This window comes from Pelodiscus sinensis, chromosome 3, assembly GCF_049634645.1.
Source record: "Pelodiscus sinensis isolate JC-2024 chromosome 3, ASM4963464v1, whole genome shotgun sequence".
In the NCBI taxonomy this organism is placed as follows: Eukaryota; Metazoa; Chordata; order Testudines; family Trionychidae; genus Pelodiscus; species Pelodiscus sinensis.
The window spans coordinates 136714529-136729977 of record NC_134713.1 but is presented as its reverse complement, the minus strand read 5'-3'; the positions used below and the strand labels follow the sequence as shown (position 1 = coordinate 136729977).

General features: G+C 44.2%; 1 protein-coding gene across 3 annotated transcripts in view; it reads right to left on the bottom strand.

Annotated features, from left to right (window-relative positions):
- The window catches only part of CRIM1 (cysteine rich transmembrane BMP regulator 1), a 336829-nt gene that overhangs the window by 27436 nt on the left and 293944 nt on the right, over positions 1–15449 (bottom strand). For all 3 annotated transcript variants that reach the window (XM_075924932.1, XM_075924933.1, XM_075924934.1), the window contains 2 exons: positions 8970–9179; positions 607–822 (listed from right to left, as the gene is read on the bottom strand). In XM_075924932.1, the coding sequence (XP_075781047.1) occupies positions 607–822; positions 8970–9179 (426 nt within the window). The remainder of the gene's footprint in view (positions 1–606; positions 823–8969; positions 9180–15449) is intronic.

Sequence of the window (15449 nt, the reverse complement as noted above, 5' to 3'; positions counted from 1 at the left end):
ACCCAACTGAACTACTGTAAACTATTTTCTCTCTCTTTTTGGCACTTGTAGACAGCTAGTTTATCCTCATTCACAGTTTGGCCAAGCTATGCATAATTAGCTCTTTTAATCCTTCTTCGTAAATCAGTCTCTCTGGTCCCTTAATCATGTTGGCTGCTCTTCTCTGAATTCCTTCCAATTATTCACAATGTTTCTTAATATTTCCTTCACTGTTTTAATAGGTCTAGAAATCAGATTTGTGTGACAGCATTTGTTAGGATTATGTCCTCATCCACATCCAATCCCTTTGAAGACTGGGACAACATTTGCACTTTTTCAATCCTCTGGCGTTTACCCTCACATAAAGTGAGTGCTGTCAATATCACTGCTCCTTACAGCATCTATTCTTTTTTTTTTTTTAAATGTACAAAAATGTTTAAAGCTACAGAAGGCTTTGGAGCTCCTTCTCAAGAAAATGTCATGGATGATGGCTAAAGGGATTGCTTTAACTGCACTAGCAGAACCAGCAGTTGTTTCTATTCAAGTTTAAATATTTTTTGCCAAATACACAGGCTTTTGCAGAAAATCCAGAAAGGCCTATGCTGATAACAGATAGGCAATTGTTACCTGGGCACTGTGGACAGCAGGAATCCTGAGTACGGATGGGGTTTTGACAAAGAAGAGGTGGGCAGACTTCGGTCTCACACAGAACGCGTCCACTATGGCATGTACACTGTGTGCAGGTGTCAATATTCCATGTCTCTCCTTCTACAAAGTATTCTCCTCCTGGAGCATGGCAGATAGATGGACTGCTAAGCTCTGGCTTCTGCACAATAGATTCATCTGGGGAAAAAGAAAGAAAATTAAAAGGGAAACAAATGAAAATATATTGGGACTGCAGTTAATAAAAAGACAATCAACATATATTACTTTCTCATGGTTACTATTGATGATCTCGATGATGGGATAAATTGCATTCTCACCAAGTTCACAGATGACACTAAACTGGGGGAGGGGGGAAAGATAGATAAGCTGGAGGGTAGGAATAGGGTCCAGAGTGACCTAGACATACTGGAGGATTGACCCAAAATGAATCTGATGAGGTTTAACAAGGACAAGTGCAGAATCCTGCACTTAGGACGGAAGAATCCCAAGCACTGCTATCGGCTGGGGACCGACTGACTAAGTGGTAGTTCTTCAGAAAAGGACCTAGTGATTATAGTGGATAAGAAGCGGGATAAAAGTCAACTGTGTGCCCTTGTTGCCAAGAAGCCAAATAGCATATTGGGCTGCATTAATAGAAGCACTGTCAGGAGATCAAGGGAAGTGATTATTAGGGGTCAAGGATCAGAGGGGTAGTCGTGTTAGTCTGAATCTGCAAAAGTGTCGAGGAGTTCTGTGGCACCTTATAGACTAACTGAAGTGTTGGAGCATAAGCTTTCGTGGGCAAAGACCCACTTTGTCAGATGCATCTGACGAAGTGGGTCTTTGCCCATGAAAGCTTATGCTCCAACACTTCAGTTAGTCTATAAGGTGCCACAGGACTCCTCGCTGCTTTAGGGGCCTAGGGTATGTGATTTATGAGGAGAGGTTGAGGTAATCTGCAGAAGAGAAGAGTGAGGGTGGATTTGATAGCATCTTTCAACTGCCTTACGGGGGGTTCTAAAGAGGATGGAGGTAGGCTATTCTCAGAGGTGGCAGATGACAAAATAAGGAGTAATGGTCTCAAATTGCAGTGGGGGAGATCTAAGTTGGATATTAGAAAACACTATTTCAGTAGGAGGGTGCTGATGCACTAAAATGGATTACTAAAGAGGTGATGGAATCTCCACCATTAGAGGTTTTTACGGTTGGGCTTGACAAAGCCCTGGCTGGGATGATTTAGTTGGGGTTGGTTCTGCTTTGAGCAAGGGGTTGAACTAAATGACTTCCTGGTGTCTCTTCCAACCAAAATCTCCTATGATTATTGAAAATACACATATCAAAAGAAAACAACAACAAAGTCAAGTAAAGTTATCCGAGAAAGCAAGCTGCGTAACTAAATGAGATTATATGTGTTTTGTTCTGGCAAAAAGTGAGAGAAATGAGACATCACAAAAAGTAATATGATACTCCACTTACTTTTTTATAAGATAACATAATCTGAGAAAACAATTAAACACAGCCATAATTAATGAAATAGCTATAAAACAAGGATCCTCAACCTTTCTTGAATCATACCCTACCTTAGCATATTTTTAAAAACTTGGAGCACCTCTGCTCTTCTCCCTAGTCTCACTAGTGAGAAGGTTGCTAGCAGTTGGATCCCCATTTCAACTCACTCAAATTTGGCCTGGATGGTCTTCTGACTTATGGATAGGGCCCTAACAAAATCATGGTCCATTCTGGTCAATTTCAGGGTCATAATTTTTAAAATGATGTTTCATGATTTCAGATATTTAAATCTGAAATTTCATGGTGTTGTAATTGTAGGGTTCCTGACCCAAAAAGGAGTTGTGTGGGGGTCGCAAGGTTATTGTATAGGTGTTGCAGTACTGCTACCCTTTTACGGCAGTTGCTGGCAGCAGCAGCACTGCTGTTAGAGCTGAGAAGCTGGACAGCAGCAGACACTGGCCGGGAATCGAGCTCTGAAGGCAGAGCTACCACCAGCAACAGCGCAGGAGTTAATTCTGCGCTGCTGCCCGCGCAGCTGGTCCCTTAGTCAGCAGCCCTCACTTTCTGGACACCTAGCTCTGAAAGCAGCAGTACAGAAGTAAGTGTCACAGAGTGCTGAAGTGTGATATGGTGCTGCCTTCAGAGATGGACATCTCGCCATTATTACAACCACCATTCTCCAGTTACCCAGTTCTTAAGGCAGCGTAGAAATAAGGGTGGCAATACCGCAACCCTCCTAAAACAACCTTGTGATCTTCCTGCAACTCCCTTTTTGCTAAGGCCTCCCAAATTGAGAAACACTGAACTGTCCTGAAAAAACAGATTTCACAAAAGAACACCAGATTTCATGGTCTGTGACACGTTTTGCATGACTGTGAATTTGGTAGGGCTCCCCATATGACATTTTAAGTGATGTCCTGCCCCCACTCCTGGGGGGAATGTTCCCCTTGTTGAAAACCTCTGTTATTGAACATGGAAATTAGCAATTTCTATATAAATATTAAGTACTAGTGGACAGACACTTTAGATATGAGCTTGCAGTGAAGCTAAAAATCGCTGCAATTTTGATCTATATGCACAGTTCCATTCCTATATTGCAGTTCTGTGAGGCAATATTCCTTCTCCAGGGTACTGTACATAAAATCATCTCAGAATTTGATATCATGAATCTGGAAGGAATTCTTAGAACATTTCAAATGTTTAAGGACACGGATTAAGGACAAGAATAAGAACATAAATGACAAAGGGACAGAAAGCATTTAGGGTGGGTGTAATAATTTGGACACAGATGATACATCAGTTTAGTAGTTGACACAACTCACAAACAGTGCAATGCTGCAGATAGCCCCATGTCAGCTGTCTCACAAGCAGCTGCATCTCAAGAAGGGGATATTTCCTCCTCATTTATATTTTCAAGCCAGCCCTGGAGAAAAACTGGATCATGGGAACAGTACAGGATCAATCTTTGCCCCTTCTATATACCAGCTGCCTTCACTGGGGATACTAATAATTTTTCAGTGAGGACATCATCCTTCAAGAAAAGAGTTAATGGTAGGAACTCCTGGTAATGATACATGACTGCATTACATCAGTATTATCTTATTTTATCGATGGCTAATGACCTATAGTATATCTGAATAAACCTAATTGTCTTAGCAAGTAACCTATTTTATATCTGGGCATTCTGCGAAGCTGCAAACCAATCTAATGCACTGCAATTTGTCCAGGGCTGTGTCAAAACAGGAAAACCAGATAGCACTGCTCAACATTTTGCTTCACACTTCCTTAGAATGGAAACTGTTGCAACTGAGTTCCTGAAAAATTATGATAAGATGAGTCTTATAAAATATTCCTCAATCAATAACCTGGCTGGTCAAATGTGCTCTCGAATTGTAATCCTGATCATTTTGTAATCTTGCTGGCAGACACTGAGAAGGCCAACAATACTGGCTACTTTCCTAGTCAGCCTCACAGGCTCTGAAAGGAGATATGATGATTCCTTTCCTCTGACTCCCTATTGAAACCTATAGAGTTCCATAACATTACTTAGTTTATCCTCATCATTAATATGTAATAATAGAGATATAGTAGAGGAGTAAGCTATTGGTTGTTGAAACGAGGGTGGTGCTGCTGCATTCTGACTTATGTGCAGTCTTCCAAGAAAATCAGAAAGTGCAAAAGGCCAGCGTGTTATCCCCAAGCCGAGAGCACAAAGAATCAAGGGAGATAAACTCACAGGGTATGTCTACACTACCCCGCTAGTTCGAACTAGCGGGGTAATGTATGCATACCGAACTTGCTAATGAAGCCCGGGATTTGAATTTCCCGGGCTTCATTAGCATAAAGCCGGCGCCGCCATTTTTAAAAGCCGGCTAGTGCGAACCCCGTGCCGCGCGTGCCTCGTGGAACGAGGAGTACAGATAGTTCGGAATGGCTACGTAGTTCGAACTATCTAGCCCGTGCCGCGTGTAGCCGCGCGGCACGGGGTTCGCACTAGCCGGCTTTTAAAAATGGCGGCGCCGGCTTTATGCTAATGAAGCCCGGGAAATTCAAATCCCGGGCTTCATTAGCAAGTTCGGTATGCATACATTACCCCGCTAGTTCGAACTAGCGGGGTAGTGTAGACATACCCACAGTGTTCAGGGCACTGTGATTTCTTTGTGATTCCATGGCAATGGAATGTGCACCAAATCTGTATTTTGCCAAAGAACTTTACTTCAGATTGTAAGCTTTCATTTTGAAAAAAATGTTTCTATTCTTTGTCCTCACCCACAACTATTTCCAGTTTGGGGACAATTTATACCTTCAAGTAAGCAGCACTGCTATGGGTACCAAGGATTAAAATTACAGTTATCTGGCTAATTGTGTAGTTGATACAATTTGTATTGATTGCACGACAATTTGTATTGACTGCACGATTAGTCAATAACAACAGCTCTGCAGTGCTACCGTAGCGGGTAACTCCCTGAGCCGGATCAAGCCGGGACTGAGCAGTCCCGGCTTTTGCTGGCTCTGGGAGCTACCTGCACTGCAGCTCTGCATTGTAAATGTAGGAAGAGCCACTGGGCTCTTCCTACATTTAAAATGCAGAGGCGCAATGTCCTGGACCAGTGTGAGCCGGGACTGCTTGGTCCTGGCTTGTGCAAAGTCCAGCAGCCCCTGTTTGCAGCAGCCAGGGCTGGCCGTGGCCAGGGACTGCTCTGGCAGCAACCCATGTCCATAGTCAGCCCTGGCTGCCATGAACAGAGGCTGTTCTGACAGCAGCCCCTGTTCGTGGTGGCCAGGGTTGGCTGTGGCCAGGGGCTGCTGCCAGAGCCACCCTTTCTCATGGCCAACCTGGGCTGCTACAAACAGGGGGGTTGAGAGGTGGCAGCAGCCCCTGTCTGTGGGAGGGCTCAGGTCCCCACTGAGACGCCGACAAACAGATACTGCTGCCAGAGTCTCCCCTCTCTCTCCTCTGCTGCCTCTGGTAGAGGCAGCGGGGGTCAGGAGGGCATGCGACACCATGGAAACTGTGCTGGGGGGAACCGGCTTTTAAGCTGGTTGTCCCCAGCACCGTCTTCTATTCCCCCCTTGCTACCTCTCATATAGAGGCAGCAAGGGGGAGGGGAAGTGAGTAGTCGAGTATGCCACTCGACTACCTGATAAGCTTATACCTAACATCCCTAATGGGTACCCACAGGGCCCCACAATATGCCACCATTTGTATGGCTGACCTAGAGCAACGTTTCCTCAGCTCCCATCCCCTAGCATGATTCCTCTACTTATGCTACATTAAGAACATAAGAATGACTATACTGGATCAGATCAAAGGTCCATCTAGCCCAGTATCCTGTCTTCCAACATTGGCCAATGCCAGATGCCCCAGACAGAGTGAACAGGTAGTCTCCTGTCATCTATTTCCAGCTTCTGACAAACAGAGGTTAGGGACACTATTCCTACCCATCCTAGCTAGTAAGTATTGATGGACCTAACCTCCATGAATTTATCTAATTTTTGAACCCTGTCAAAGACCAGGTCTTCACAACATCCTCTGGCAAGGAGTTCCACAGGTTGACGGTATGCTGCATGAATAAATACTTCCTTTTGTTTGTTTTAAACCTGCTATTAATTGTATTTAGTAACCCCCTAGTTCTTACATTGATGACATCTTCATCATGTTGACCCACAGGAAAGAGACCCTTGAAGAATTCCACTGGGATTTCCACAATTTCCAACCCACTATCAATATCAGCCGGGACCAGTCAACACAAGAGATCCACATCCTTGACACTACAGTACAGACAGATGATGGTCACAAACACCACCCTATAGCAGAAACCTACTGACCACTATTCTTACCTACATGCCTCTAGCTTTCATCCAGGACATATCACATAATCTACTGTCTACACCAAGCCCTATGATACAACTGGATTTGCTCCATTCCCACAGAGGAAAATACCTACAAGATCTTTATCAGGCATTTTTAAAACTTAAATGCCCACCTGGGGAAGCGAGGAAACAAATTGACAGAATCATACAAGTACCCAGAAGTCAACTACTTCAAATCAGGCCCAACAAGGAAAATAACAGAACACCACTGGTCATCTCCTACAGCCCCCATCTTAAACCCCTCCAGTGCATTATTGACAATCTGCAACCTATCCTGGAAAACGATCCCTCCCTCTCACAGACCTCGGGAGACAGGCCAATCCTAGCCTACAGACAACCCCACACCTTAAGCAAATACTTATTAGCAGCCACAAAATACACCTCAGATACAGTGGTAGCTTCCTAAGTGAGTTTAACAAACTCCATTGCCAACTCTGTCCACATATCTATACAGCCGCTCCCCAAGTTACGACCACCTCCACTTACGACCATCTGCACTTATGACCAAAGTGGTCGTAAATGTGGATCCGAGTTACGAACGGCGATCCGCGCTTACCAACAGCCATGTAACTCTATGGAATCCGAGTTACGAACACTTCGACCAAGTGTTGGTCCGTAACTTGTTTGTAACTCGGGGAGTGGCTGTACAAGCGACACCACCACGGAACCAAACCACATACGCCACACCATCAGGGGCTCCTGCAATGAGGAGTAATGGTAGCTCGAATTAGGAGCTTTATTTCGAACTACCTAGCCCATGCCATGTGTAGCCGCGGGCAGGGAGTTTGAACTACCGGACATTTAAAAATGGCGGTGCCCGGGAACATGCAAATAAAGCCCGGGATATTTTAATCCCGGGCTTCATTTGCAAGTTCGAATGACTACATTAGCCACCCTAGTTCGAACTAGGGTGGCTAGTGTAGACATACCTGTAGATAGTGTGGGGGAGGAAGGGAGGAAGGCGGGGGGGGGGGGGAGAAATCACACAACTTGACGGGAATTTCTAAAACGTGCATCATCTAACTCAATAGTTCCTGGACAGCTCAGTGGGAGAGGGTGGCTGTACTGTCTAGTCTTGTGAGGAAGAAATTGCTACTGGGGAAGGATGCTATTCAGCCTGCACATACTCTTCCTCACTTTCCTGCGCTTCCCGATACACAGTGCCAAATGTGTTTTTTTTCAATGAGTGAGACTCAGGCTGAAACATAGCTCTCTGGAGTACTGATTGGGGATGTCTGTTCTGTCCTGATAGGCCATTGTCCAGCTCAGAAGGGGGCTCTCAGAGAACACTCCAGAAGAAGTTTAAAACAGACCTCTCTCACCTTCTGTGTTCTTTGGAAGAGGAGTGACAGACAGATTTTCTCAAGACTATGTCTCTCTTCAGGGTAAACCAGGCTTCTTGAGTATTAGCAAAATACTCACATCTCAGCACAGATGAGTTTTGAGCCTGAGGAATTTGCTTCAGTCATAGCAGTTAAATCCAGTCCCTAATCCTAACATAAGCTTTAACTAAACATTGTTTCAACTAATTTTAAGATACTAATTTAAATAGTAATTTCCATGCCTTTTACTTTGTTTCTTATGTTTGTTTTATTTTACAACAAAAGCAAAATATTGCCTTATCCTTTTAAATACTTGTTTTCTGTTGATTTGGCATTTTATTACTATTAATACCATTATTACTATTTTGAATTTTACTATGCAATACCGCCTACTATCTAGTAACTCAGATATTAATTATGATACATTCATATCTATTAAAGGAACAATTGTTTATTGTTTATCATATAAAATAGTCTCCTGTGAGCAATGCAATTGAGACTAAAAATGAAATAATGTTATACTTTTACCCAGCGTCTAACTTAAGATCTTTCAAGTATTTTAATGTGTAATGTTCTTATAATCAAAACAACATAATAATTCTACGTGATTTGTACTTCGCCTTCTTACCCCAAGAGAGACAATTGAATAATTTTCTATTACAGGAGCAAATATTTCTGATCTGCTACATGCAATCAGATTATTCAATTAATCAAGAAACCTGATTGAATGAATATTCCCATCAGACACACTGAAAAATTGTCATCAATAGGTGGCCATTAAGGAAATTTCATTTTTAACTTAAGGCTAATCAGAAGATTTTCATATGACATCACAGCTAGCAAACTGGAAACATAATATTTTAGAATTGCAACACTTTATTTTATTTTTTTTACAAATATTAATGAATTAACCCTCACAACAGCCATATGAAATAAGTATTCATACTTTTATTTTACAGTTGAGGAAACTGAAACACAGAAAACATAACAAAAGTCACCAAAATTAGTTTCTGGCATAGCTGGGTATCAGAACCTCATCTCTTGACTTGTATTTATGCCTTAACTATGGACGAGGAAATGTCACACACAAAAGTGGGAGTAGGGTTGATTTATTATATAATGTAGAATACAACATTTTACCTGGACATGATGGACAACATTGTCCTGGATGTATGGTAGGATTGCCACAGTTTGGCACAGGGCAGGTGATCAACGCACACATCTCCCGTCCATTGAGACAATAACATTCTCGGCAACCATCATGCCAACTCTCCTCTTTCTCATGACGATGACCATCCATTGACAGGCAAGAGCCTGTTTTAACTGGTGGCATAACAGAATCTGGTATCTCTGCATAAAATGATCAGAAAATACATGCCCTGGTGAGACTGTGTTGCTTACAAAAAACAGTGTATACCTTCACTAGATTTGTTTTAAAGTTTTTATTTTTCTATTATTAGTTATTGTTACTTTTACCTAGACTTAGAAATCGGGTAAGCCTCAGGAGCACTTGAAACAAGCCTCTGAATGATGTGCCAAGATAAAATGAACTTGCACAAAGTCAGTATTCACTTCCATCTACTGATAATGCATTGGTAAAATCACACAGAAACTAAATTTTTGGCATGTCAATGCTGGTAAGCAACTTGGCACACCCTTATAAGCAGGAGACAATATGCTTTGCTTGGAATATCTTTAGAGCTGGATTGCAACAGATAGGTGGTCACTTGCTTGGGTTTCCATGGCAGGCATCCATTGCTGCTCATACTGCAGTGACAACAAATGTAAGTCTCAGAGGGATGGCTGTGTGAGTGACAAACAAATATATACTTTTTAAAGTTACAGACTAAGGTGCCACAAGATTGTTGTTAACAAATATAAGATTACCCAATCAGAGTGAGGGCAATAGCACAGAGCAATGCTCATTAGGTTAAATTAATCCATCAATCAAAGAAGCATAGACCACTAGAACTGGAAGGGACCTCGAGAGGTCATCGAGTCCAGTCCCCTGCCCTCATGGCAGGACCTGGTACTGTCTAGACCATCCCTGATAGAGGTCTATCTAACCTGCTCTTAAATATCTGCAGAGATGGATATTCTAGAACCTCTCTAGGCAATTTATTCCAGAGTTCAACCAAATGTAAATGAACTTACCAACAGGGATGATTGTGTTCCACACTTCTGCATTCTGAGTGACTGGGATGACCCCCTACACCCTCAGTCTCTACCCTTCCACTATGAGGGAGGTGAGCACAAGTTTATTACATCAGAGCCACCACTCTCTCCAAGTAACTCCGGGTATGAAAAGGTAAGATCAGCTTCACTTGTCAAAGACCAAAGGAAGATATGATTCCAAAGCAATTTCACAGGAGCTGGGGACTGGGTCCACTACTCCTCCAACAGGGGGGAGGAACAGTTATGAGAACCCCGGCATAATTCTTCTACCCTCAAGACTCTAGTTTCCCAAAATATTGTCTGTCTCCCTCCTCTACTGGTGTATGCTGAGACTCAGCGACCAATGTAGGGTAGAAGCAGGGAAAACAACAGAGATAAAGAGAATGAAGAGGAAGCAGAGAAATGTAGGGAGAGACTGAGTGGAGAAGATAGTGACTAAAGAAAAACTTGGAGAGGAGGAAGAAAAAAAAGGGAAAGGGTGGCAAAGGAAAGGAGAGATGGTGTAAAAGAATGCAAGAAAAGAAACAATTCATAAACATTAAAGGAAAAAGACTAGCTGTAGGAAAACACTGCATCTCAACTCTTTTTTCTTGATGGAGCAAATGATATGACAGACTAACAACAGAGGGGAAATTAAAAGTGAAGGCAGGAAGAAAAGCACAGGCAGAAAACTTAAGCAAGTTTATTAAGAAAATTTAATATAAAATGTTACAATGAATGCTATTTTCTATAAATTATGTGAGTTCATGATAGCAGATAGTGTGACACAGTATTTCCATGAGTCGGAGTTGACCTTATATGCGTTGTAAGTGATAGGTTGAAAAGAAACCACAAATGAGTTATAAAAGGCCAGGCTAGTGAAGGAAAATGTTATGTAACACTGCCCAATACCATGTCTGATTTATATTTGTTTGAGTTGTTTTGGTCATTACAATATTTGATTAATTTAGCAAACATTTTTGTTTTTGTACTGTTCTGACTGGTCTGTAAGACTGCTAGCAAAGTTTGGGTTGCTTTTATTAGTGCATAGGTTGCATATTTTTTGCGGCCAGGATAGACAGGGATGGCAGAGACTTGTTCATGTCCTTCATGACATTTGATGTTGATGAAGGATTGACAGTGAATTGGTGAAGTGAATGGAATGAAGTATCTGAATGCAAATATTTCCAAGATCCAGCAATCTGTTGTGATGGCAGCCTAATGATGATAGAATGGGCACAAGAGCCGGTGAAATATAGCACTGTGTTGCTGAAGATGGAGGTGGGAAAGGTCATGCAGGCCCCCGACCAATATCTCAAACCTGCTGCTTGGTGGACTGGGATATAGAGGAGCTATTGTTGTTTTGGCGCTGCGTCTGAGCATGAGATTTGGGATGAGACTAGTCAGAGGGTCTGCACTGGTTTCTCCAATATAACGACTCACACTGGCATTGGCACGGCATGAATCTCCTTTGTCTGAAGGGAGGTATGCACATCCCTACCATCTGGAGTGTCATTAGAGAATCCTTACTAGTATGAAGGACCTCATTGGTTTTTGCAGCAAAAAGTATTCCCCTATCAAAGGGAAGGTCCTCTAATTTCCCTTTCAGCTCTTTAAGGACTCCTGCAGATTACGCAAAGGGCCTCCTGGCTTCAATGATGGAGGTAGCAGTGGATCTTGCCACAGTATCTGCCACATTTAAGGCCATCTGTAAGGCAGTATGACTTGTGGAATATTCTTCCCAGCCAACTGACTTGAACACTGGTCTTTTGTTATCTGGCAGGTGGTCCATCAGGTCGGTTAACCTGGAATAGTTATCAAATTCATGATTAACCAGGAGGGCAGTATAGTTCGCTTTGTGTAGTTGCAGCGAAGAAGACGAACAGACCTTTCTTCCAAAGAGGTCCAAAAATTTGTCTTGGGGCATATTAGGGTATTGTGGCAACTGTGATCTCTGTTGAGCAGCATCAACCACCAATAAATTGGGTTGTGGGCAGGTAAATAAGATGTTTAGACTTTTTTTGGGGGGGTGGGGAGGGACGACAAAATACTTTTAATCCACACATTATTAGTGGGAGGGGCAGACACAGGCATTTGCCAGATCTTGTCTGCTGTCTCCATAAATCTCCTCACCTATATGGAGCACGATTTTTGCTCTTTGAGTAGGTTGGAAATTCTTCAGGGGGCAGTGCTGCTTTTCCTTGACCTCCGTGAGTTGCATCTGTTGACTTGTGACCACTCTTTAGAACAGTTCTTGAAACTGTTTGTTGTCATCCACTGGGGATGACTGCTTCATCGGGAGATGATGCAGACTGATCAGTGAGTGAGGTGTCTAGATCGGGGCGGGGGGGAGGTGTCATAATCAACTGTTATTTGACCCTCCTCTGTGTCCCACTGAGCTGCAGTGGCTTGGGCACATCTGTGGGGTGAGGGAAGTGGTGGCCTGAAAGATGGTGTAGGAGGGAACCTCTGCAGCAGGGTGACCAGTGTCTGTAGTATTGAGGTGGATACTGCCACTCCATCATCCACAGAGGATGGTGAGCATAAGGACGGATATGCCTGTACATGTCATGGTATGATCTCATTGGTGAGGAGTATCTCAAAAGGAAGACATCTCCACAGTCCTCTTCAAAAAAACTCCGCACCGATGGCACCAGGAATCTCTGAGATCTAGCGGAGCCCTGAGATGAAGGAGGTGGTGAAGGAGAAATACACTTTGTTTGTCTGGGGCGCCATACAGTCCTGCATGGGGAGTTGTGCTGTGAGTGTGAGATATGATGATAGGAGGGGTGCTCAGTCAGTGCTGGGGAACACCAGCACTGATGCTGGTGACAACGGTGATGGGGAGAAAATCAGTTCCAGGCTCTCCAACATCGCAGGCCTGTGGTTGGATTTTGAATGCCCCTGTGTCAGCACCGGGCACTCACTGGGTAACGGCAGTGTTAACAGGGTGGAAGACTTGTTCACTTCACGTGGCTTCACTGGTGCCAGAAAGTGTCCGGAGCTGCCCGTGCCGGAGCTTCGTTTTTGTGTATTTAGTGGAATGGGTGGTCTCAGTGCCAGAAAGTGTCCGGTTTGTCACTGGTGCTGATTCGGGACAAAGAGGCCAGTAAAGAGTGCATTGGAGAGACTCTCTTTTTCGCAGCTTTTGGTGCCAGTGAGCTCACCTGTCTTTTCTCCAGCGTAGGAGGCTCCATATGAGAGCCTGAGTCCCTGGTGTCAGGAGGCTGAAGAGCCTTGTCAAAGAGGAGCATGCGGAGCTGAATTTCCCTCTCACGACAAGCCCGGGCAGTGCGTTTGGTGCACTGAAGGCATTTTTGAGGGATATGCGCCTCACCAAGACATTTAATGCACGAAGAGTGCCCATATGGCACGGGCATAGGTTCGCGACATCTGTCGCAGTTTTTAAAACCTGGTGATCCCAGCATATTAAGGGTCCAGGTTAAGTCTCTTTGTTTTTAGTTTTGTTTTATTTTTTACTGTTCTTCTTTCTTTTTGTTTTGTTTTTTAGGCCACGGCTGGTTGGGCCTTCAGACTCTGTTAATTTATATTATATCTTTCTGTTTCTTTTCTTTTTTTTGGTATTAATAAAAGAACTACTACTGACTAAGATAACTACTATTAACTGTAAAACTATAAAATTAACATTAACTAAGTACGTCTTTCTGAGGCAAAAGCTCAGAGGATAGAGGCGAGTTCCATCTGCAGCTGAGGGATGATGGAACTAAGGAGGGGTTGGGCTGCATGCACCAAGAAAAGGGCACAAACAGCACGAGGCGCCTAGAGTGCATGCACGGCCCTATTGGCTACTGCTATGGAAAACTCCAATCTGCAACACCTACAGTGGAGCACCCTGTGACGGGGCTAGTGAGCCCCGCACTCTTGACAGTGCCATCCCAGCGCTATGGGGAAAACAGGAGAGGCGGCAGTGTGCCACTTGCGTCTGCCTGGCGCAGGCGGACGACGTCACCTGCCGAAGCAGCAGGTGGACGACGTCGCCTGTCCAGTGCGGGAGAATGACGTCACTCGCTGAAGCGGCAGCAGGTGGCTTAAAAGACTTCGGGAGGACCCAAGGGAGGGGGAGCAAGGAGCATGATCCAGAGGAGGAGGACCGGCGAGGCAGCCCGGGGGCCAGAGAGCAAAGACACCGGAGGCACAGCCAGAAGGGGTGCAGTATCCAACGGAGGTATGTTGGCACCAGGATGCGGGTAGGAAATGGCCCAGGGTGGGGTCGGGAAGCCCGCGGGCTGGTAAGTTTAGGGGAACTCCCCTGTCAGCCAGGCATGGGAAGTAGGAGTCCCTGCTTTAGGGCCCTGGCCAGGGACCCAGGAGTGAGGGTGGGCCCGGGTCCCCCTATCCTGCCACCCACAATTGTCTCCTGGTGTTATGAAGGCGGTGAGTCTCAGGAAGGGTACCGGAGATGGAATAACTGAAAGACTGCAGGGAAACTGGTGGAGGGCTTTGGACGTGGCCCATTTGGACCAGGGCAGATGGCAGCTTACAGCTGAGGAAACTGGTGGAGGGCTTTGGACTTGGCCCATTTGGACCACAGTGGGCAGCAACCCACGCAGTGGGAGGGGAAGGGCATGAAGAGCTATCAAGGGGAAGGCTTTTGAGTTTCCTTCGAGTTAAAATAAAAGCGGAACACGCATGCCTCCTAAGTCGGATGTTTTACACACCCATGGAGCACCTACAGTGGAGGACATCACTCGAAGACCTTATTTTAGTGGATTAAGCTTAGCTGGTGTGTTTTGTTTTCTTTTGTTTAGCAACCTATATTGTTCTGTCTGCTATTTCTTATTACCACTTCAATCCTACCTTTTATACAATCACTTTTGTTTATTAATAAATGCAACATAAACCACTGTTACCTAGGAGGGAAAACAGCTGTGCATCTCTGTCATTGATAAAGGGGAGAACACTTTATGAGCTTGCTCTGAATAAAACTTATTTATCTGGGGGTTCTGGTGCCATTGGGGCTGTGGCAAGTCCCTTTGACTGAGCCTTTCCAGAGCTGAGTTGATCTCAGTGTCTGTGTTGCTCTCCTATGGGCTGTGAGACCCCAACTCCGTGCCATTGTTGGAGGAGAAAGGAGTGTTTGGCTCAGCAGAACAGTGTGGAGGGGTACCCCAAAGAGCAGGAATAGCTCAGTGGTATTTCAGCACATCAAGTGACAGTGTCAAGGGGATCTCTGTGACAAAACCCATCCCACATGGTCCCTGTTCGAAGAGTTTTTAGCCTAAATTAGTCACAGATATGACAAAATATAAACACACATCAAAAGTACAGGGAAAGGAAGGACAGTGATTAAAACAAACTAAATATTATGAGTCCTATTATTCTATAAACATTCACAGTGAGTGAATAATTGAAATTCTAATATATGGCTAGGACTAGAATGGTACAGTAGATATAGTTTTTCAGGAGGGATTGAAAAACATGAAGATGCATGGCACAAAAGAAGAG